The following is a 24,244-nucleotide window of genomic DNA, read 5'->3' on the forward strand; positions in this document are numbered from 1 at the left end:
TAGTCCTGATTCTTCACAGTTATTTGCCTCAAGAAAATGAGCCCCATATCCTTTGGTGAGTTCCCTGTTGGCTGAGGCCCAGACCTTCAGGCCATGACTTCTCAACATACTTGCAGTGAGACTGGCTCCCTCTTAATTGTTTCTTTTTGAAGTATGGTTTGTCACTATTATCCTGCTGAAGATGAACAGGGCTGATGTCTCATCTTCATATATTCTTCCCCCTCCTCCCCTCTCCTTCTTTTCCCCTTTTTCACCTCTAAATAAATTTCTTAAAGGCGATTTAACCCTGGGATAGTCTAATCCACTTTAGTCCTTCGTGGTCCACCCTCAAATAGGTGTGTTGGCACAGAAGTAAGGGTGTTCTCTTAGGATCTGATACTGTAATACAGGGAAGAGAAAGATGAAACAGGCATTTCATGTTTGTCTGTTTTCTCTCCATGTCATTTCATGAACATGTACTCACACTTGGCCAAGAGTAGTGCATTCAGACACTGAATATGAATGTTGAAGAGGGGACTGAGAAGAAAGAAGCTTAGTGTTCTGCAATAGGACTTATGCTTTGGGGATTTTACAAATTGTTTCCCTCTTTTTCACCATCATGCTCTTCTTGCACACTTCCTTGTCTTTTGCTATTGAGCGAAAGTCTGGAGGCTCAGAAAGCCCAAGTTTCATCTGAGAAAGATTTCCTGTGTCAGAGAGAACTGAAGGGATTCTGTTTCCATCCTTTCATGCCAGGAAGGATGAACTGCCTGTATCAGGAGGAGCTGAATTGGTTCTGGGTGCTGCTGTAGCTCACAGAATTGCAAGACCCAGTGCTGCAGGAGTTCAAATAACAGACCAGTGGAAAGGCTCAGGGGCCACAAGCTGTGCTGCATTTCTCATGGACTTGCAAGGAACCTCTCCTTTGGTGTCTGTGCAAGTGCTGGCTGATGTGGGCACTAGGATTGCTCTTTTAATGAGGCAGCTCCAGTACCTTTCAGAAAAGAATTTTCATGGCACATCATGAGCCATTAATCTCTCGACTAACCATAACATTTCCTTACTCCTTGGTTTTACAGCATTACTCAAACACTGACATTTGTCATTTCACCAGCCATCTCCCTTGACCTCTAGCATCAGGCACTTGGAGGGGGAAGGATCTAGTCTCACAAATATTTTCATACTCTGATCTCTGTGATTTATTAACCATGAAGTTTTGCCTTCAGAACTCAAGATGCCATTTCAAATAATTTCATGTGCAAAAGTCGAGTTATTGGGCAAAAGGGATCCTTGATAGCTGGGTACAAAGGACAGCAGGACTGCTGTTGCTGTTTTTTTTTCAACTACTCTGCTTGCTGTGTGACCTTGAGGAAATAGGTTCATTGCAGCTTTATGGTTCCGTTTTTGCATAGAGAAAATAAGGGCAGTGATAATTGCTTTCATTTGTAAAACACTTTAAGATTTATGGAATATGAATGATTCTTACTAAGTGAAAAGTGTTGCAAAGCTGGCTTAGTTGCACACTGTGCTAACAAAATCCCGTATCAGCCTATTGACCCCAGCCTGAAACACTCATTAAAAGTTTATAGGACATTTTGGTGGATGAGTTGAGGCAGTTATTCTGCTGGAAATATCATACTGAAAGCACTTTTAAATCCATCATCTGCTTTGACTTTTTTCTCTATTAAAACTAAACACAACTGCTTGCTCTATCCAGTTTTCTTAGTTTATTTATGAAAAGTTTTTGATGGGTATGTACTCACTGTTAACTCAGCTTGTACCCCCATGGCATCTGAGACATTACAGTTCATTCTAGTCATAGCATAAACATACAATAGCTGTTGTACTGAGACAACAAGAGTTATAAAACATTAAGATATCCGGTGGACTGGTATTAACTATCAAGTTGCATGGTCACTTTTGAATGGCAAATGTTCTTTTTATGGATACTGCATTAATTTAATTTGTGCTTAAACTTTAGCTAGGCTAGACACTGGTGTTTGAAAAGTTTACATATTTTTCCAATGTCAAAATGTGTAAATTTAGTATTAAAGAAACGAAACATATTTACTTGTACTAGAGGAAAAATACTTTTGTAGCAAAGAAGTTAACTGAGGTGCTCTTTAAAGATAGGTCTGGCTTGCTTACAGAATTGTTACTTACGCAGTAAAGCAGATCTACAGATGTTTTCTTTTTTTCTTCCAGATAAAACTTGGATTGTTTGAAAAGTGGGGAGATATTTCACCATAGTACAAAAGAAGATACAGAAGAGGAGAGCAGAATGAGAGCTTTGCAAGTGCCACATGCCTGCAGCCTGCTGTCTTTAGTGATGCTGTTCCTTCCAGTCACTGGAACGTCAAAACAAAATATCCCAAGACTGAAGCTTTCCTATAAAGGTAAACTTTTCAGTAGCTTTTCTGATGCTGCCACTTTCGTTTCGATGTGATACTGCCAGCAGTTCTTTTTGTATTACTAACCAGGAAATACATAATAGAAGCCTTAAAGATGGATGAATTCTGCCTCAGGGCAGTATTAAAATCTGGGTTTTTTGTTGTGTCGGGGCACATGTTTCTGAAGTATAACTGTCTTTTAAAAGTATTATTTCTGTTTGCTCCAAGAGGATGTTAACAGACTATACATAACTTAGAGGGGAGTGGTACTTGAAACACTCTGAGGTGCATTGGAGACATTCCTATGTGGCTGGTGGGGATGATGTGAGACATGGAGGACATTCACACCTTCCTACAGCATCAGAGAAAGTTGAGAGTACTGACTCAAGTGTTTCAAGGGGACTGACATTTATTTTTGTAATAATTCTTTTTCTATCACTAAGTGGGTATGTTAAACTCTTCATATGTGGTTTTCTTCCTCCTCGCCTCTTTGGATCACAAAAGCGTGGTTCTCTGCAGAATTTCTTAGTCTTGTGTGTAGTTCTTGTTAAGAATGGTACCATCTGAGGGATTTCAACACAGACATATTTATGTATTAATGGATAGTTTTTTAAAGAAGGTAGATTTCTTTTTGCTTTGAATGTACAGTACACCTCCACAGGCACAGAGATGTGTCACTGATACTTTCTTCTTTAGTGAAAACAAATGCTCTCCAGTTAGTTATGTTTCAGCTGTGTCAGCACCTTGCCCTTATGGGAGCTATTTCTGCTCTGTTTTTCAAACTTATGTCTTCCTATGCATTGCAAAGTTACACTCAGGATGGTGTGATGGGACAGGCTGTAAAGCCTTCATCGGGGCTTATGATATGTTTATCATGAGTTTAACACCCGGAGAAATTTATTGAGTAAGCAGAATGACATGCTATTTATTTACAAGCTTCTCTTTTGCTAGATTTGCATGCCACTGTGCATGCTATTCCACTGTGTATATAAATGTGTTTGGATGTGTTTGTGTGAGAGAGACAGAGGAAGCAAGATCAAGGGATCTTGACAACATTTTTATAAATTCAGGAAACAGTTGCACTCACGGAAGCCAATGAATACAGAAACTGAAAGACCTGACATGAGTTATGAAAGTTAGCAGTAAAACCCTCCTAACATACAGCCGGCCTTCTCACAGCTAGGCCTTTTGAGATAATTCCCAAAAGCAGCATATACCATATGGCGATGGCATTTATTGTGGATTTGACACTCACGATTAGTGAATGCCTCTCAACTTCAAAAGCAGATAGCCTTTGGCAAAGTCCTGATGGATGCCTTTGGCAGGTAAAGAGGGGGAGAAAGAAAAATTATTGAGGTCAACACAGGGGAAAAAAAAATGGCTGAAATCTTAGTTTAAAATAGTGGCAGAGACCTGCTGGGAACAGTTGGGAAAATGCCTGAGCTCGTTTAAAAAGACAATGAGCAGATGATTGATATTTAGGCCCTGACCCAAACTTTTATTAGCAACTTTATAAACCTTTCAGTTTGGCTTGAGGGATACCGTTTCCTGTCCAAACTTATTCACCTATATCCCTGTAGGGGGGGAAAATCAACAACAGATACAGATGCAAAATAGCACATAAATCTTAGTTTTGAGAGCTGTGATGGAACTGAAAAGTCAGAAGAAAGAGAATTACCAGAATTTATTGTGCCTTGTCTTACTTTCTTGGGGGGTTGGAAGGTGTATATTTTTCCACATGGAACAAGAAAAAATTTAATGCTGTTTTTTCACACTTCTGTATTGTAAATGATTCCAGTATGGCTTATCATAATTAAACTATATTTTGTGTGTTGACAACAGAATATCAGATGCACTGAATATTTAATATAATTTTGAGAATTAAGTCTACCTTCCTCCCCCCAAATCTTTCAGACAAAACAATTCCAAGGTTTCTGAGAGTAAGATGTAGGAGAAATGAACTGTTTTGCCAGTTCTCATAAAATTGTTAGTCATGTCACTGACAAGTCCTGGCATCTCTGTTCTTTGGAATTAATACTTGAACTATCATGAAGAGGAGAATACAGGGCTCTTTTCCTTCTTTATGGAAAACAGATGAGAACTGGCCACATCAGGCAGTTCCAAAACCTGGTCACATGTGTCTTTGAAGGGAAGGTTTCATCTCCTTTCAGGTGCAATGTGTTTATGGCATAGCTCCATCTTCCCAGAAGAGCTGAGCATTTGCTGGGGCAGGAGAGCTGGAAGTAAGCAGGACTTTGCTCTGCACTTACTGAATTTTCCAGTTGCATCAATCAGTGGTGGATGGAGGAAGAGGGAGAGGGTAGGGTGGCTGAAGATGTGTCTATTAACTGCAGGAGTGCTTCAGTGAACCACAGCATGTCAAAGATCCTTTGTGTTCAAACAGCAATTAAAATTTTAGACCTTCTCTGAATGGCAGTTATAGGTTTCCTTCTTCTCAAGGTTGTCACCTTAACGAATGGGGAATCTGTGCAGGAAATGTTAAGATATTCCAGTGAGTGATGTTGGGATCAATGTAAAGTCATACAATGGATTTCCTTTGTTTGTCCCAGTCTAAAGATGTGTTCTAAAAAATTGTGCATGTATAAAACTAAAACTACACACAAATCAATTAAAATATGTTGTAATACAGAATCAAAGTCATATATTCTCCACCTGTGTTAATCGAATACACTATGATCTTTAATCACATATCTCATCCTTTCACATTTTCCCTGATCCATTAGTTGAAAAATTCTCTTACTCACTCAGACTTAACATTTAGATACTTGTTCATGTCATTACTATCCCAGAAATTGTCACTCCTCTTGTGATGTTTTTAGGGTGCTCTCACTGCATATACTTTATTTAATCTGTGTATCTTAGATACTTCTACAAGATTGAGGTGCTTTTACTATTATAGCTTTAATATTAGGAGAAGGTAACAAACTGTCTTCTAATAGAAGATTATGATCTTAAGAAAACCAGGGGATGATTTTGAGTAATATTCCATATTTTGACTCTCTTTGTCTAGTACTGCTTTCAGTCTAAGACTGACAGTGTGTATTTGTCACTCATTTTCATGTAGCTGGAGATAACCTGTGACCTTCATCCAAACTGCAGAACTCCACAAGCGCAGAAGTGATATTCAGCTTCCCTAAGCAGCACATCCTTGTTGTCTGCTGCCTCATTTAACATCCTCATTCCAACCTCTAGAGCAGATGCAGAAGGTTTTCATATACCAGTCTAATTCATTAATGTCATTTTCAGGACAGCATCAGTTCTGTTACTAAAGAATGGAAGGCTCTGTGTCCTAATTCATGTACGTTTAATTCATACAGTGTAGACAGTCTTGTTCTGTTTTATCTTCTGAGTAATAATTTTTCCTAATTCATTGGGAGGTCCTTCCATAAATATCGTGTATGTGTCTTTTTAGATTTTACTTCATAGGGAGAAGTAAAGAATAGCCAGACCAGAAGGTTGATTGCCTTCTGAGAAAAAGAAGAAAAAAAATCAAATTTTTCTCAATTTGTGGCTATCCTAAACTTTTCCTGCAGAAAGAGAGAATCCTAATTGCAAATTTAACCCTATTGATTTGATTTACTTTGCTGCTTTTCATGGACATTTTAGTAAGTGTAGTCTGTGTTCTCAGTGAATGCATTTATATTACAAAAGTGTGCACCCTAGTTTCTTGGCTGGGGGGCATGCCCCAGCCCAGATTTGGACATTGTCACCAGTGACATCCACAAACATATATCATTCCCGTGTGGGAATGTGGCCATTCCCCAGAGCAAACCATGCTTGCTGTGACAGCGGTGACTTGGTCAGAGTACCAGGAATCCTGCATTGTGACACAGTACAGAGGAATAAGCATGACTGAAGGCAACGTTTGACTTTTAAAGCAGGATTTACTTAGCACTGTTAAAAACGACTATGGTAGTAATTTAAATCTAATAAAAGCATTATTCTCAGCTGATTTGTTTTTCTCCATATAGAATGAATTAAGATGTAGTCTCACTCTCACTGAAGTCATGGCAAGAGTTTTTCCACTGAAGTAAACTGAAGCAAGATCAAATTCACACTCCTCACTTTTTTCATCTTACCTAAGTAAACTAAAGACAGGCAGTTCTTTCTCCTCTGCTGAAGGATGACAGTGCTAAATCAACAGCTCCACGTGGAAATTAGCCATGTTTAAGGATTGTTTAGTTTCACACAGTGTTTTGCACACAGGATTTTCTTCCCCCTAAGAGTGATCCATTCTTAAAACATGGTGAAAAAGCAAACAGAGAACATTTTGGTGCAGGAATTCTTTTGAAAATTTGACTGGGTGAGTACATTTCCTTAATGTTCAAAAACTATCCTTTGAACATGCTATTTTACAGTGTCAAGCATTCTGTTCTCTATATTGTTTTTGCTTTAAACCTGTTTCATTTTATAACTGATGAGATGCTTAACTGTTGCATCAGAGCAGTTAGTTTGCTCAGTTTCAGTACAGCTGGCTTATTTCCATGTCATGCATCATTTAATTATACATATAAAACATAGTTAAAATTGTACAGCTCCATGAGCCTCACTTAAACTGTCTGTGACACTGCAGTAATCCCAGTACCCTGACGGGGTGTTGCACAGCTATGACTGGTTGGAATGTGGTAAACTGGTGATGTGTAAGAGAGCCTAGAAATGAGCTTGCATTTTGCAGCTGTGCTTGCTCTACTGGAAGAGGAAGTAAAACCAGAAAAAAACTGCTCTTGTGGCAATATCAGCATCTGTAAATATGAATGCTTAATGAAAATCAAGGAGAATGTGCTGAGTGAGGAAGTGGTGCTTTTCCCTTGTTTGTCGTTTTAATTAATTTTTGGTGGTTTGTTATTTCTCAGAAAAATCTATCTCAGATTCCTCTGTGGAAAAACATGAAGTGTTTATGTGAGAGTGAAGATCCTAGTATTGGATGATTGTCTAGATATGCAAAAGACTTTGCCTGTTTTGTCTCAAAAATGCTTTCTGGAGGCAGTGATCATTGAGACTTAAAATGTACTCTAGCTTGAAGATGGATGGGCACTGCTGTCCATGTGTATATGCTGTCGACTGAGTATAAACTTGAAGGCATTTATTACATCTTAGTAATGGGAAAAGCAGCAAATTTCTTACAGACATTTTTTTTCCTTTTTTAAGCTAGTGAACTTGAAGGTCAGATTCAACTATATGTTGCATTTTCTGTCATATAATTATCATATATATAATGTCCTGAAGAGCAGCCTCCAGTCAGTGACATCAACAGTTTACATAGCAGTTGAACTAAGAATAACCTTGGAGAACTGACCCATGTCAACCTCTTATGAGTGTAAACTGTACTTCAGAACAGTTTCTGTTTTTTCATGATCACAGAAGGGCCTCGATTGGATAAAAGAAGAATTGTGTTCAAAAAATACAAAACTATTCTGCTGAATGTTCACTTTACTATATCTCAGAAGATGAGAAGAAACAAAACTGAAAGAGTAATACTTAACAAAGGATTTTTGCTCCCTTATAAAAAGAAGGACGGGACAACATCAAAAACAGCTTCCCTAGAGGAATGCAGGGAAGATACATGATAAGTGGCATCAGCTTGGAAGAGGGATCAAAACTCTTTCTTTGATTACTTTTACTAATGACATCTGTTTAAGCAAATCCAATTCAGAGCAGTTTCAGAAATCCCAAACTTGTTCTCTTTCTGAGCACTATTTGGAGGGCATGATCTGCCTGACGTCAGTGTCTGTCTAGCAGTGGACATCTGTGGTCACTATGCAGGTGCTCGATTCACATCCTGTTTCCTTTTCCTCCCTCCCCGTTTATGCAGTTCCATTTATAGGTGAGTTCCCCAAAGAAGAGCTGAGGAACATAGGGGATGACTCTTCCGTACTCACAGTCCTTTGGAGATAAATACACAGAGATAGCAGAAAGAGTAAGAATTTCCTTTAATAAACCAGCGCAATATCAGACAAGTCAGAGAGACTGGTTAACTCTGTTTAAGGCAGACAATTTTGAAGATGGTGGGAGTGACAGATGTACATCTTTGCTACAAATTTGAAAAAGGAGACATTCTACTTTCTGAACAAAATCCTGGCTATCCAGGAATTTTGCACTGTGTTGAACCATAGAGTTTTAAGAGCTGAGAGGTTGTTGAAGACACCAAAATTTTGTAATTAACTTACTGGGCCTCTTTAGGAGGGTGTTACGTCTTCCTGTGCATCATTCAAGAAGCCTGGATTTCTTTCAGAAAGATTTCTCACTAAATCTGTAACAAAACATTAGCCTATATGACATCCTGCCCCAAAAGTAATAAATATAAATATTATTAATAAAAAATGACCCCCTCCAAGATTAAATAAAAGCTTACACCTATATACCAAGAGCATCCATGGATCATGTCACACAAATTTATATTTGACAAGGGTTGTGTGGGAGGGCGCTTGTGCCTGCTTTGTACAGGGAAGCTCTGGGGTTCCCACGTTCACAACTGATGGGTCTGCACTTTGTGTCTCTTGAGGCTCTGGGTGCCCAGGGCCATGATGAGTTCCCGGGCTGGGGATGGCGGGTGGGGCTGGCCTGTGATGCGCTCTGGGGCCTGTGACAGCACAGGGGCCGTGTCACAATGGGGGCAGCTATAAAAGGCCCCATTGGTTGACGCTGCCCCCAGTAGAGCCTGGGCAAGCGGTGAGTGCACACAGGCGGTGGGGAGGCAGGGCTGGGGGAGGGCTGGGGCAGAAGCGCTGGCAGCCGGGACGTGTGTTCTGTCCCTGCATCCAGGGCCCAGCCCCTGGCGGGAGCGCCTTGCTCAGGCTCGGTGCTTGCTGGGGCAGAGGTGCAGGCCTTGCCTCCTGCCAGCTGCCGGGGCCCTCTCCTTCCTGCTGCCACATCCCCGTGGCTCCTGCCCTGCACTGGCTGCCTCCATTCCGGCCCTACTGAACCCCTTCTGTGTGTCCTCTTGCAGACCATGGCTTTATTGTCATTGCTCTTCGTGCTCGTGCAAAGCCTGATCCAGTACCCCCAGCCAGCTGGGGATGGGCTGGATGAGGCCACGCACCGGTGAATGCAGGAGCGTGAGGAGCTGCTCGACCACGAGATGGCTCAGCTGCTGCAGGAGCTGGAGCAAGGGCCCCTGGAGCAGCAGGACGAGGGCTGGGGAGCCCTGCTCTTTGGTGCCCTGCAGCAGTGGCCATTCTGGGCTCTTGCTGGACTCCTGCTCCTCTTGGGCCTGTGGTTTAGCTGCAGGAAAAGGAGCCCTGAAGCCAATAGCAGCGGCAAGGACCAGAGCTCCTGCAAGACCCTAGGAGATGAGAGAGGAAAAGAACAGCAAGAAGACACTATTGATTCAAAGGAAGATGGAGAAGACAATATTATGACTGTGGAGGCAGATGACAGCGGTAATGAAAATGAAGGAGAAGGCAGTCCTGTGGCTGCAAATGAAGGAGAGGAAGATGATGCCAGTGAAGGAAATGAAGATGTGAAGGTGAAGGAAGACCAAAATGTGAAGAATGAAGATGCCTGTGACTTAAAGAAAGATGAAGGACGGAGTGATGGGAATGTGCCAGGAGGCAACACTGCTGAAGGAAATGAAGAAGAACCTGGCAATGTTGCTCGAGATAAAGAAGGCCATGCTGAAGCAAATGAAGGAGAAAACAAGGATGTGCAGGTGGAACAAGACCATGATGCTGAAAAGAAAGAAGGAGGAGATGGAAATGAAGAAAAAACCAATGATGCAAATACGAAGGCAGGCAACAATGATGATGTAGAAGAAGGTCAATACGAGGGAGATGGAAAGGGAGAAAACGCGGATCTGAAGGTGGAGGAAAGCAGTGATGCCAGTGAACAGAGAAGCAGTGATTGGACAGGACAGGAAGACAGCAGTGATGATGGGAATGCAGTAGACCATTGTGGTTTTGCTGCAACTGAGGAAGAAAAGAATGATGTTGGAAACGAAGAAAGCAATGTTAGAGACAAATATGAGAAAGCCAGTGCTGCCAGTATGAAGGGAGAAAAGAATGAAGATGGAAATGGAGAGGAGCACAGCAATGTTGCTTCAACTGAAGAAGGTGATGATAAAGCAAGTGAAGGAGACAGCAACAATGTGAAGGTGAAGGAAGACGGGCATTCCAGTGAACACAGAACCAGTGATCAGAATGGGAAGGATCAGGAACACAGGGATGAGAATGTGAAAGGCAAGAAGAGTGAAGATGGAAAAGAAGAAGTAGGTGGAAATGTGGCTGCCAGTGAAAAAGAAGGCAGTGGTGCTGGCAAGGACAAAGGCAGCCGTGGTGGAATTGAAGCAGAAGAAGACGCCCGTGACGTTGGGAATAAGCGAGGGATCCTTTTAGTGGATCGCATACAGTGTCCTGTCGAGGACGTGGAGAGAGGTCGCTCAGTGGCAGCTGAGCTGATGGAGAGCTTCACGCGTGTGTTTATTGACAGCGTGAGCAATAGTTTCTACCCGGTGCCTCAAGAAGCCATCGGGGTGGGCAGTGCCTTTGAGGGTTGGAGTCCCCGTGAGCAGGACGTGGTGTACTGCGTGCTGGTCCCACTGAATCCCCCGCCGGGACACGCCTTCCACCTGGAGCTGAACAGTGCAGGGCAGATGGCAGCAAGGACCTTCTGCGTCCGTGTGGAGCTGGTGTGCACGTGCGAGAGGGAGCAGCTGGGCGAGAAGCTGTTGTGCTTCCTGCACCACTCGCAGGAGGAGCTGCGGCGCAAGCAGAAGCCCAGCCTCCTAGAGACACTCTGCACCGGCTCCTACCTGGACGTGGAGAAAACCTCCCACTGGTTCTACCAGCTGGTGAGATGCTCGTGGCTGCATTTGCCTCAGTCATACTCATGGCACTTGGTGTTTCAGCCCTGCAGCCGGTCCTGCCAATTCCGGCTGAGCAAAGGCAAGAAGAGCCTGATGGTGGAGATGCTGTTTGGGGTGCGCCACGGGGACTCCGACATCTTTGTGGTCAGCCAGCCCACAGAGGCCCAGAAAGGCGGCTCCAGCATCTTTGTGAGCAGCCAGCCCGCCGAGGCCGACTCCATCGCAAGCACAGCGTGGCCTGAGACGTACGCTGTGGCAGAGGCAAAATTCTTCCAGCACATCGCCAGGCAGGTGCCGTGTGAGAGCTTGCACCTGAAATGCCTGCAGCTCTTCACCTGCATCCTGAGGGGCACAGGTTTTTCCAGCTCGACCTGGAAGACTGTGGTCATGCACGTGCTGACCACCGTACTGCTGTGCCAGTGGCGCAGGAGGGAATTTGCGCGGCGGCTGTGGGACATCATGGCATACCTGCACCGCTGCCTGCAGTTGAAACGCCTGGAGCACTTTGTCCTGGGCAACCAGAGCCTTCCTGCAGAGATCAGCTTGCCGCCAGCAATGCGAACGGTCGAGCCGCTCAACCTCTTTGAGCACCTGGCCCGAGATCCGGCCGCCCACGCAGAGGCAATGAGAGCTTACGGTCAGCTGCGATTCCGCCTCTGGATGCTGCTCTCCACCAACTGAGAGGAATTCCCTGCACAGAGCTGTGCTGGCGGGGCTCACACCCGATGGCAGCCACGTGAGCACTGCATAATTCTTGCTTTTTTCACTGGCAATCCTGAAGCTCCATGGATGGAAGATGCTGCGGCACACGGATTCACCGTGCAGACACACATCTCTGCGTTGCCTTGCCCTTCACCTTCCAGTTTACCACGGTGCTGTTGCAATGTTCCTACATCCACGAGGCAGAAACTGGCTCCACCTGCACATCCTTACAGAAGACTATGAACTGAGAGAGGTTGCTTGGCATACCTCAAAGACATGAAACTGGCCTGTTAGGGACTTAATGTAGTTGTTCAGTGACCTGTAGCTCCCTTTACTATAGGAGAATAGGTAGTCCAAGTTTTTATAATAGGAATTCTTTATTAGCATTGCTTCCAGAGGTCCTTTATTATCAGTCTATAACTATTTTGCAAAGTTGCTCTTAGTTTAGGAAATTGAGCTACCCTACTATAGTAGATTGTCTGCTTTTCAGTAATATCTGGATAGCTATGTTTGGAAAATTAATAAAAGTAGAGAAGTGTCTCAAATTGCCTGAAACATGACATTCTTTATATTTAAGCCTCTGTATCTTAGAGAACGTCGTTCCTATATACCTGCCTGAAATAATGACATTTTGCAAACAGAGATGTTGGATATGTTACGTATGCTCTCTCTTGAGCAAACCCATAGAGATGCTTGACGGTTGATGTGAAAATGCCCTGAAATACCTGAAATTCTACAGCAGAGTTCTCCTGAATTTTTTAGGAATCTTTGGAAAAGTGTTCTTTTCACAGTCACTTTTATAACTGTAATACCCTCCTGGGGAACAATTCAGTCCTGAAAGATGAACAGAGAATTCCCTAACTGCAAAACATGTGGTTTAGTACATAATTCTTTTTTGGGCTTCTCATAACCATGTTTTTAACACAAAACTGTGAACACAGAAAGTCATGTTTTCTCTATTCCCAGTTGTCTGTATCCTTTTGGAGAGGCCCTGTTGTTTTATGAATATTATGTTTTTCACCAGGTCTAATAGTATTGTATATCAGTGAGAGCCACTTCACATGCACAGCTTTGTCCGTGGTGACATGCAGCTAAACAAAATGTAATTTACTTCTTGCAGTACATTGTAGAGATTCGTAGTAGTCTGGAAGTATTTATTCTCTTTGCCTTCATACCAATATATCTGGGGTCAACTGGTCAATTTTAAACTCAGCATACCTTAGGAATTGGATAAATTGCTGCAGTCGTGCTATAAATACTTTTCTTTATCCCAGAAATTTGCTTGAGTTTCTACAATGCCCATGTAAACCTTCATGTGTATTCTCCAACATGAGAAAGGACTTGCTCCTACCTAAATGAAAGTGATGCAACCTTTGTTCTTTCCCGTATATGAAAGTTATACAGCCTTTAGTTTCAGAGTCCTTCAAAGTTGTCTGTAACTGTTTTGAAAGTGGCTGAGATGTTCCCTTTCTGCTAATTTAGGCATGGCTTGTCACTAAAAAAAATCTGTAACTAGTCACAAAGGGCATTCTGATTCTGAACCAAGTGGTTCTACATTGCTGCATTGTGACAGCATGCTGGAGTTGAGGAATGGCAACATGGTCACCACACATGTGACTTGATGCTAACAAGTGTAAATATGTTTTATAAATGCAAATACATATTATCAGAACAGAATGAAATTTTTACTTTTGAAGTCTCTTTGCTGTGGCTCTGCTGCTGGAGATTTTATAAGTAAGCAATGATCATGCTGTTTTGAGCCAAGTCCACTGAGATAGTGTGTGAAATGAATAAACCCAGTCACTATTCCAGCTTCTATCACTCAGCAGTGAAATATTAACCTAGAAGGGGAGTTAGCTGGATACTTATTTAATCACTGGGCTGGAAAAAGTATTTAATTTTGAGGAAAACAGCAAATAGAGACCATAAACTGAGTGCTGAACACCTACTCATGAAAGACCATCCCTGTAACTTTGTTACTGTACCTTGTGAGAATGCTGGTTCTGTGTTAGCCAGGCTACGGAGATGCAGTGATTCAAATCAACAGCTTGCTCTAAGCTTGAAAATCATTGGGAAATGTGCTTTTCACAGTAAATTTTTCCAGTGTAATATCCTTGGTGATAGTAAATATGTCTCGCTGTGAAGGGAAATTTCAACGTGTAAGATTAAAATGTGTTGTTTTATAGACTGAGAACAATTATTAATTTAGCTGAAATTTAATCAACCCTCTGTTAATATTTACTTGTAAAGTTTTATTAGGTCATATTACAGTTCTAATCTTATCAGTGGCCATGCTCAGAGTCTTATTTCCAAGCTGTTTTCAATAGTAAATACCAAACCTAATTCTTCACCACTTTGCAGCTTGTGTTGTCATTTGCACCAGTAAGAAAGGAGTGTGCAGTGTTGTCATTTCAATCTGGAATATTCTACAGATGTTTTCCTTATGATGCAGTGAAATAAATGATTGTACAAGGCATCAGGCAGGGCTCATTCCCACTTGGGCATTTCAGTCATGAGGCAGCATTTTCCCTCACTGTTGTAGCTGTTCTAGGTGGGGTTTTTTTTACTGAGAAATTCTAGAACTGTTAAACAACAGATGACAAATGTCCATTTGGGATGGTCTCTTCAGAGATCATTCCTTTCAAATAAGGAAATGGGAAGTAGACAGCAGTCTCAGTCATCATCCTTCATGTATGTGGAGAAGAATCAAATCCACATATTTTTGCAATTGACACTCTTGCAAAGGCCCATGCTTTGCATGGCTTTAAGTGCTGAAAGTGCTTTAGAGCATTTGCACAAGCATGTAATTTATCCTTCCTCAGATCAAATTCCTGTGGCTGCAGATGAGAAGGAATTTTTCCTCATATTCTGTATGCTAGTTACCTGTGTCCTGCAGGTGAGGACTGAGGTTTTTATAGTACCATGTTAACCATAAGCTGCTTCTAAAGTGATCTTGCTGGCAATTAATAAACATCTTTTAAAGTGTTACTAGTTTAGAAAACAAATCCTGACGTCTTTGCCTTCACAAAAGATATGTGGGAAAGGACAGTGCTGGTGTATAGTAATGTAGTGCTCAGCATCAGATAAAATTTTTCAGCAAGATTTTTTTCCCAAAGTACTGCCAAATAAATCTCACCTAGGGGAGTAGGAGCTGTAATGCATGACAATTTGTTTTCAGATTGTACCATAATAACATCCTGCACTGAGCCAGACAAAAGTACACAAACTTAAGTAGAAGTGACTGAGCCAAAAAATAATCGTCATAATTATATACCAGGTAGTCAGATTAATAATGATAAAATATTTTTCTCCCACGGTTCTGTTCATTAGCCAGCACTAGAACTTAATCTTTTCTTGCCTGTGACTTGGTTTGTGTGAGACCTTGGAGAAAAATGTTCGGGTGGGTTTTTTTCCCTTTATTTAATTCAGGACTTTTTCTCCAAAACACTGGCCCTAATTTTCATCATGATCAGGATATGCCAATAAATTGTGCAGTAAGTCTGGGTTTTCTAGCAGGAATGCTACATTGTCCATCCAGTGCCAGGAAGGTGGAAATACCCTTAATTTTATGTTCCCGTTAAATACAGGATTTGCCTTTCTGTCTGAAGATTTCCAAATAGTTTAGCTTGGAGAGTTTGCTTGTGGAAGAACTGATTCACATGTTTATTTTCTTTTCCCCAAAGTAATGACTACCCAACAAGACTTAAATATCCTTGTGCTCTTTTCTATATGTTGTTTGTGTCCTTGTCCAGAATTATGTCCACAGAGTATTCATTAGGCAAAATGCTACAGAATTTTTATTTTACAGCCTTTTAGCTTTTTTGCAACAGTATAGGTTCTTTCATTAGTTTCATAGAGCATCTTTTTTTTTTTTTTTCTTAATTTCCTACAGTCCTACATTCAGTTCTGGGGCACCCAGTTCAAGAAAGACATGGACCTTGGAAGGAGGAGCCCTGAAAATGATCAGAGGGCTGTAACACCTTCCATATGAAGACAGGCTGAAAGGTTTGGGGTTGTTCAGCCTGGAGAAAAGAAAGCTCTGAGGAGACCTTATTGCAGCTTTTCAATATATAAAAGGGGCTTGTAAAAAAGACGTGGAAGGACTTTTTAACCAAAGCCTTTAGTGACAGGACAAGGGGCAATAGTTTTAAACTAAAAGAGAGTGGATAGAAACTGGATATAAGAAAGACATTTTTTATGATGAGAATGGTGAGAAACAGGTTGCCCAGAGAAGTTGCAGATGCCCCATCCCTGGAAGTGTTCAAGGCTGTGTTAGGTGGGACTTTGAGCGAGCTGATCTAGTGAAAGATGTTCCTCCTCATAGTGAGGGAGTTGAACTGGATGATCTTCAAATATTCCTACCCACTGTTTCCTGCTCCTAATTATTCTTGGCTGGCATTGACCTTCTTTGCTGCTTTATATCTGGAGCACCAAATACAGTGAGGTATTGATCCTTGATCATGTGTATCCATGAGTATGGTGATGTAAATAGAATTAGTTTTCTTAGAATGAAGGAAAGATATAGCACACATTTTGCAAAGATATGTCTTTCTTGGTTTCTAATTTCTGTTGAATTTCTCATTCCTTTATGCCATACAGATAATTTATTAAGAAAATTTAATATAGAAAAGTATTTTGTGAAAGTAAATATTACCCAATTTGGAAGTAAGAAAAACCCCAGTGAAACCCGAAGTTAACAGGAATTGTATTATGACTCTGGAAAGACATGCTCCAAGACTGCACTTATTTCCCTGGTACACTCCATGCTGGTTGCCTATATTTATAAAAGACACTGATGAGTCATATATAAACATTTTGATTATAAAGATTTTCTTCGTTTTCCCACAGACTTGCTGCTTTCAAACAGCTGCATCCCATTCCTGGGCTCAACAGAGGGGCTTGATTTTCGAACCTTGCTGCTAGATGAGGAGAGGGGCCGGCTACTAGTTGGGGCAAAGGACCACATCTTCCTGCTCAACTTGGTTGATGTAAACAAAAATGTAAAAAAGGTCAGTTCCTTTTCCATGGAGTTTATTTCCTAAGTTAAATTTTGTTAAGTTCTTTCTGTTTGGTTGGTTTTGTGTTTTTATTTATTTATTTCTTCTCTGGGTAACTGCAGATTCGTTGTGCAATGAAATTTACCAAGATTTGATAATCTCACCTCCCATAGTTATACAGATTATCTTTAATCAATTGAGTTTCTTGTGCTGTATGATCTCCTTTGTGACTGATGACCTGCAAGAGATCAGCTGTGCGGAAGAGCCCTGCAGTGCATGAAAATAGCATCAAAATATCAGCAGACAGGAAAAATGCAGCTCAGAGTGTTCACTTCTCAATTCCTCTGGTCATGGTTACCCTCCTCATTTAAAAGCATTTGGAAGGAAATAACTGAAGACAGCTCTTTCATTGCTTCCTGGCATCCCTGGGATTACTTTACTCTAATACTGAACAGAGCAGAGGCAATTTGGATGGTTTAAATCATAGTAAAATGTAAGTGGCAATTTTAACATTTTGGTTAATATCTAGAATTACTAGTTTTAGGAAAAGCTTCCACTGGGATCTGCTGTAGTCCCTTGCCTGTGCCCAGTGACAATGTGTTAACTTGAGATAATAAGATGACAATTTAGCCTTCAATATTTCTAGCAGACATGGTGAACTGAAGCTTTGGAAGCACAGTTGACTGCTATGAGTGAAAACCAGATGCTTGCAACAGGAACACATGAAAACTGGTTTCCTGCTTCTCCCAGATATGAAGAAAATTTGAATTCTCAGCTGTGTTTGGTATTTTCTTTAGGCACCAGAGGGTGGTTTTAAATTACTACGTACTGCTGCCAGCTCTGAAGAGGTAACTGACCCTGAATTAATGTGATTGCAGGCAGGAGCTGAACAGGTGGAACAAGAGACTATTTTGCCCTCATGTTTGAGAGCAACACTTGCTGTCATTGTATAGAAGAGATACAGTACCAGTCTGAATATCTTGTTCCTTATCTGGACTTCAGCAATGCTGCACATGCCAGTTTTTGTAAAACTCAGATTCTGGGTATTTCAGGAAATTTCTTCCTGGCATGCTTTATCAAGCACTTACCTTGCTTCTGTCATCTCAGTAATTGACTCAAAATCCACTACCCCTCCCAGGATATTGCATTAATAACAGCACTACTCATAATTGCAAATTTTCAGACTACAAATTGATTTTTGGTGTAGGCTTTCTGTAGAAGACAAATTTTGTTTGTGTGAAAAGCAGACTTCTGTTTCTGTGGGCTTCTGCTTGCCTCCTGGGAGATGCTGAGTGCTGTCACCTCCCATTATGTTCAGTGGGGCTTTCTAAGCCCAGACCTTTCTGGAGGTGGCAGCACTCTGCATGAGCCACCCCTCAGTCCAAGCTGGTGACATTTTCCCTTTGGCCAAACCACCGCTGTTCATTATGGACCTTGTGCTTTCCAAGAAGAGCAGAACACCGATGGAGCCAGGAGAACTAATGTGCAGTCAGACAGTGCCATTTGGTATAGATGTTGTAGAGAAAAAACTCACTTTGTATTGGAAAGAAAATTTGCATTTCCTAAGATGAATAGAGAATGCATGCTTACCTACCTATCTGTGGTAACCAGAAAGGAGGGAATAAAATTCCTAACCACTTGCATATCTGGACTAAATATGTGTGCAGGTTCAAATACTTCTTTTAGTGGTAAACTAATAGTTTAACTATTCAGATAATATTTAACTTTTCACAAAAAAGCACTGAGGCAAAATATATTTAAATGGGTAGAACTGACTGAGAAGCCTTGCAGAGCATCCTGGTGTGCTGATTTCCCAGGTCTCCATAGGCATTCAATAACTTTATAAATGTATCTTCTTGCATAAATGCCCAGGTAACACAAGACAATGTCACATGAGTGTTTCTCTTTAATTCCACTGTGCTTGGCTGGGAGAATCTTGCAGTGGAGGGAAGGGATGAGATGAAGGAAGTTGCGTGAGGAGCTGTGTATAAATCTCAGCCCCTGAGGAGGATGCTAAAGGATACTCTACAGTAGCAGTGAAGTGTCAGAAAGTAGCATTTGCCGGTGCTGTGTTTAGACTGACCGTGGTTTGGGTTGGCGCTGGGCCAGGCGGCTCACTTCCAGGCCTTCCCAGTGTGAGGAAACCACACATGTTGGGACTACAAGGGTCTGAAGTGTGTCCTTTGTACTCCTCTGGAGTACGAGTCATCTGGAAAAAATAATCTGCTTAATACAGCTACTAAAATGAGTAGAAATTGATTAGAATATTAAGTTTCCACCTATAAATGATGTGTTTATTAATGACTTTGAGGAAGGAGTGTTAAAAGCACGCTGATGGGGCGAGAGAGGTATAACAACTTTGAGACTGCAGTGCAAGATTGTGCATAGTTTGGGGTTTCTGTTCTTTAAAACAAAGCTGAATATGAACTTTAGAATGCTCTGTGCTGGGTAGATTCATCTTACTTTAATAAAGCTCTCAGTTTCAGATATTTGTTTTGTTATGAGCTACTGATACCTCCAAAAGCTAAGTCAGGATCCCAAACAATTTGTTCTCATGTGTGGATATAATTACTTGGCCAGATTACATTTTAGAGTCTAATGCTCTATATTAAGACATTCTGGCAAAGAAGGATCCAAAGCATTGTAACCTGCTCCCTTTTCTAATGTATACATATATATAATTTAATAACTTCCTTTTTAAAACCTATTAATTTACCTAAATTAGTTAATTTGACTTACATATATTAAGTTACAGCTTTATTTCCTGCTGTATTTTTCCTGATGAAATAAATCAGTAGTTCTGCTGGAGTCACAATTTCTTAAATCATTGTAGTTTTTATTCAATTTATTGTGTAATAGGTTGAAAACTTCCTTAGCTGGCAGCTTGAAAAAAAATCTGTCCGGTTTCCTATGCTTGTAAACCTCATTATAAAACAACAGTAAGTACCACAGTGTAATAAGCAAGTCCTCCAGAATGACAGACGAATGCAGAAAGTGAAAGTGATTATAGTCAATAAATATATAAAATATAGCAATGGATAATCATCTTTCTGTAGCAGGGATGTATTTTCTCTGAAGTTTTCCCGTACAGAAGCCATTAGCTCCTATTGCAGGAATGGCATTATTAAGTGCCATTGTCTTTTTCTGAAAGATCCTCACATCCCTGACAAATTCTGCAAGCTATTTGCAAACTGGAAAAATTGTGATTTCTTCCTGTGAGTAAAATAAAGATGGTCAGCAAAAGAAAGTAGTTCTGCTGAAGGCCTCTGTGCCATTACCACCAGAAATGCAGTGTAAAACAGAGAGATGTTTAACAGCATGAGAGGCTGGAAAGCTGGCGAAGAAATTCTATAGGAACCCCAACCTCTGGGATCCTGCTGGAAACATTACGTCAGTACATCGAAGTTTCTCGTGAGTTTGCGTAAAGCCTTTTCTATTTTACTCCTTGTGCTAAATAAATACGAAATACAAAATGTTGTCAGCTGGGTAAACAGTGGGTAAATAGCTGCAAAGCAATGGTGCCCCTTTCTGTGGCTGTGCTAACAGTGCGCGCGGGGTTACATGTCAGCGCGATTATCACGGTGTGATCTGCAGCGCGACCCGCCCAGCTCCGCAGGAATAGGAATGCTATCAAGGCCTGACAAGCTTTTGAAAAGCTGCCAACCTGCAGGAGCTGTCAGTGCTAGAAGACACAGCCCCATGTGGGCCAAATAGATAAACATGTCAGATCCCCAATAGCAGCTTTGGAACAAGTTGTTTTCATCTGTCCCAGTGTGCACTGGCTCAGGGTCACAAATCATCATTGCTTGGAGCATCCTCAGTTTGTAGTTGCTACTGTTTTTCTGGCATGTGCAGCTGTCTTGTGACATCCTTGAATGCCCTTTTGTATTGACTATTATCTGTATTTCACAGGGAAAAAATATACATATGCATAAATATGTATTTATCTGCTGGGTAAATGCTTATGAAATAGCTGCACATAATTTTTTCTATAACTGCAGTGCTTTCCAACAGTTAAAGTGAGCTTGTATTTCAGCACTGTTATCATTATGCACTGTTTGCAGTGTGACCCACTCACCTCTGCAGGAGGGGGAGCATATATGCAAATACATATGCATATTTATGTAAAATAGCACCCTCAAGATACAGGAGCAGAATTTTACATTCATTGCTCTGAGAAACTTTCTGTCAGTCTGTATAAGCATGGTCTCAATTAGGAATGAACCCAGTGGGAATTTAGCCAGTACTGAAGGGAGGCTTTGGTTCTTGCCATCAGGCCTGAGCCTCAGGAATATGTACAGAGTTTGAGGTGTTTATTGCAGCCTTGAAACACAGTAATACCAAGATTGGTCCTTCCTAAAAAATATGTGTGGCTTATTCTATAACTCAAAGGAAGTTAGCCTCCTGCCTGTCAGCAAAACTGCAGACAGCCTGAGAGTGAAGCTTTCTTGACCTGTCAGAAGAAAAAGTTTGCCAGGAAACATAATTGAAGGCCAAAGAGTCGTGTGGAAACCACTGGAGATATTTAAACTTACGAAAGTGGGACATGAGGACTGAGATAATCTAGGATAAAGGCAGTGAAACTTCGGGTTAGGGACTTCCAGAGGCAGAGGTGATATCTTTGTGCTTACTAGCCCTTGAAGGGGTCTTACCACTGAGCTATTTACTCTATAAAGTTGTTTGGCAGACTTAAATTTAGGCACCTGTGTAGACAAAGTGAAAGCTTTTGAAAAGTGTTTACAGACACAAAACAACAGATGGAGCAAGACATGAAGAAAGCAATATGAATCCAGCATTACCACAGTCCTAGGTGGAAGAGAGTGTCTCTGTTATTTCCTTTTGCATTGTTGCTGTAAATTATGTTTCCATAAACATCCGCTGTCATTTTTATATTTTACCCGTGTGTTTAGCTATAAAGAATGGCCAGTATCCTGCTCTCTGAAAACATTTGCTCATATTGGTCATTGGCGTTTTCAAAGGTAGGGTTTGTTTTTAGTCTGAAGTGATAAACATGTCAGGAGCAATGCCATTTACCCTAAAAATCCTGGTGTACAGTTTCCTTTTAGGAGAAAGAGGCAGTAGTCAGAAGTTTGCTGTGGTTACGCTGTGGAAAATGAAGTGTAGAAGCACTGAAGCCTGTCAAGATTTAATCCATTGTAAATGAAATCAGCATCTGGTCTATTTTCTTTAAGCTTTCACATGTGCTCATATACACATGAAAATGCACTTTTCAGAAAACCCTTGAGGCTGGAAGTATTGGCTGCTACTTAAGTTGCGTTGGAGATCACAGTTTAAGAGGAGTACTGGGGCATGTGGAGATGTAGCTTTGTCCCAGACAGAATGCAATATTAAATCCCATTTGGTTCTAATATGAGGTTTCAGTCTAACAGCCACCTGCCAAATTTAAGCTACCAAAAGTTCGTGGATGGCGTCATCCAAATACACAACTTTTATTTCCCTCTGACTTCCAGTGCATTTTACTCAGTTCAATGGCATCATGAAAATAAAGAATGCCATACACTGACACTGGCATTCCTGCTGTGTTGTAAATCACTTTGAAACAAGCCTCATATTCTCTCTTTCCCCCTTCCTGTTATACCAGATTATATCTTTCAGAGATCCAATTTTCTGTTACTATGAAATAATTGGAGGTGGAATTTCTGGTCAGTTAATTTCCTAGATGTGTATTGCAGGTACACATAATGATACCACAGGTGAAGGTCTATGGCAAGATATAAACAAGATTTAAGGATAAATTCTTGGCTTTTAACAATCTCTTAAGTATTTCTGAGAGTTAGCTGAACCTTGATGAAACTGCTGTAAAGAAAGCTAGATGAAAATCTCTAAAGACAGCCTGGTTAGCTTTCAAATACAGGGAGAAATTCAAATGAGGAATTCAAATGCATCAGCTTCCTTTGTTTGCTGATGACTTTAAAATACTGAATTCCAGAGTACAGCTATTACAGTGGGAGTCGGTTACAAGACCTACTCGGGGTAACCTTCCTATTGGGATTTGTATATGAGAAAAATCTGTCCAGTTCCCCAAGCTGTGGACTTCCATACTGCACACATTGATGCAGCAGATGTGAGGTATTTAGAGAACAACTGGTATACCAATATGGTGTGCTAAAATCAGATCATTTTCTCCTTAATTAGCGCAGTTGTTTAGAGCATGGTGCTAATAATGTCAAGGTCATGGGTTCAGTCCCTGTACAGGCCATTCATTTAAGAGTTGGACTCAATGATCCTTGTGGGTCCCTTCCAACTCAGAATATTCTGTGATTCTGTGGTAATTGTAACACTCTCTGTTTTCCACAAAATGATACTGAGAATGCATTAAATTCTTTCCAGTGTTTTCTGGGAAATTCAGTAAATTCTTAGGGCTTGCAGTAATTTTTAGTGAAGTGACCTGGGGTCAGTATACAGCAGTGACAAATGTCCTAGTTCTCAAGATGCAGTCCATGAACACCCACTCTTATGGCATTGGGGCATGACATTCATGATACTGTCTTATGCATCAGGGTGACATTCTTATTGGATCACTGTCGTGTGTTTGCTCAGTGCTCCTTGCTCTTACTGGTTTTCTTTGCTTTTAATTTTTGAGCTATGAATTACAAAGTTCTTCAGAAAATCAAGAAAAAAAAATTAAAAAAAGGAAGTCACATTATTGTCATTTTACTGGTGGGAAAATTGAGACCTGACTGTCACATATAGTAAGACAATAACAAAGCCAGGATTAGACTGTCTCCTGGTTTACTTCAGTCTGTTTGGATCATGTTGCCCTCTTTACTGTACTCGTTTTATGGTCCCGTTGAGCTAAGTCATGAATCCTTTTTTTTTCACACAGGGGGGTAGTTTTTCATGGAGAAGAGTTTGTAAGGGGGAATATATTGCATATCCCAGTGTGACAAACGGTTTACAACTCAATCTGGCTTTGTTCTTTGGGAACTGCAGTTAGGACTGTCATATGGGGAATTTACCCATACCAGTGATGAGCCTAAGCTTCTGTATTACAGTGTACATGCTTCACAAAGCCTTAATAAGACATTTTGATGCCCAGAAAGCTGTAATTTTATTGCATACCTTCCCTCAAGCATCAATATGATGAATATCTAGTCCTCAGAATAAAACAAGGGAAGAAAGCTGGCTTTCTCTTGCTGCATCAAGCAGCTGTTTAAAATCAATGTATTTTCATCTTAGTGCTTCTAGCACCTCTTACTCCTTTTAAATAGGAAGGGAGCAATCCCTTTCTTCATAGGCCTCAAATTCAGTGTGTGAGTGTTTTGAGACATGCTGATTAGCTGATGTCCTTCACTGCTGGTAGGGACACACCCTGCTGGTGCTCCATGCACCGC

The 24,244-nt window shown here is 41.1% G+C and overlaps 2 protein-coding genes across 2 annotated transcripts in view; both read left to right on the top strand.

Moving 5' to 3' along the window:
• SEMA3D (semaphorin 3D) overlaps positions 1-24,244 on the top strand; it is a 132,416-nt gene that overhangs the window by 39,120 nt on the left and 69,052 nt on the right. The window contains exons 2-3 of the mRNA XM_042053610.1: positions 2,185-2,375; positions 16,741-16,901. Coding sequence (XP_041909544.1) covers positions 2,261-2,375; positions 16,741-16,901 — 276 coding nt within the window. The 5' untranslated portion in view covers positions 2,185-2,260. The remainder of the gene's footprint in view (positions 1-2,184; positions 2,376-16,740; positions 16,902-24,244) is intronic.
• Positions 9,110-12,079, top strand: LOC121676717. The gene has a single exon (XM_042053599.1). It carries the CDS (start codon positions 9,436-9,438, stop codon positions 11,869-11,871), a length of 2,436 nt encoding a protein of 811 aa, XP_041909533.1. The 5' UTR covers positions 9,110-9,435; the 3' UTR covers positions 11,872-12,079.

Source organism: Corvus kubaryi, unplaced genomic scaffold (genome assembly GCF_017639235.1).
Source record: "Corvus kubaryi isolate FWS band 111438036 unplaced genomic scaffold, C.kubaryi_AGA036_p1.0 135, whole genome shotgun sequence".
Lineage (NCBI taxonomy): Eukaryota > Metazoa > Chordata > Aves > Passeriformes > Corvidae > Corvus > Corvus kubaryi.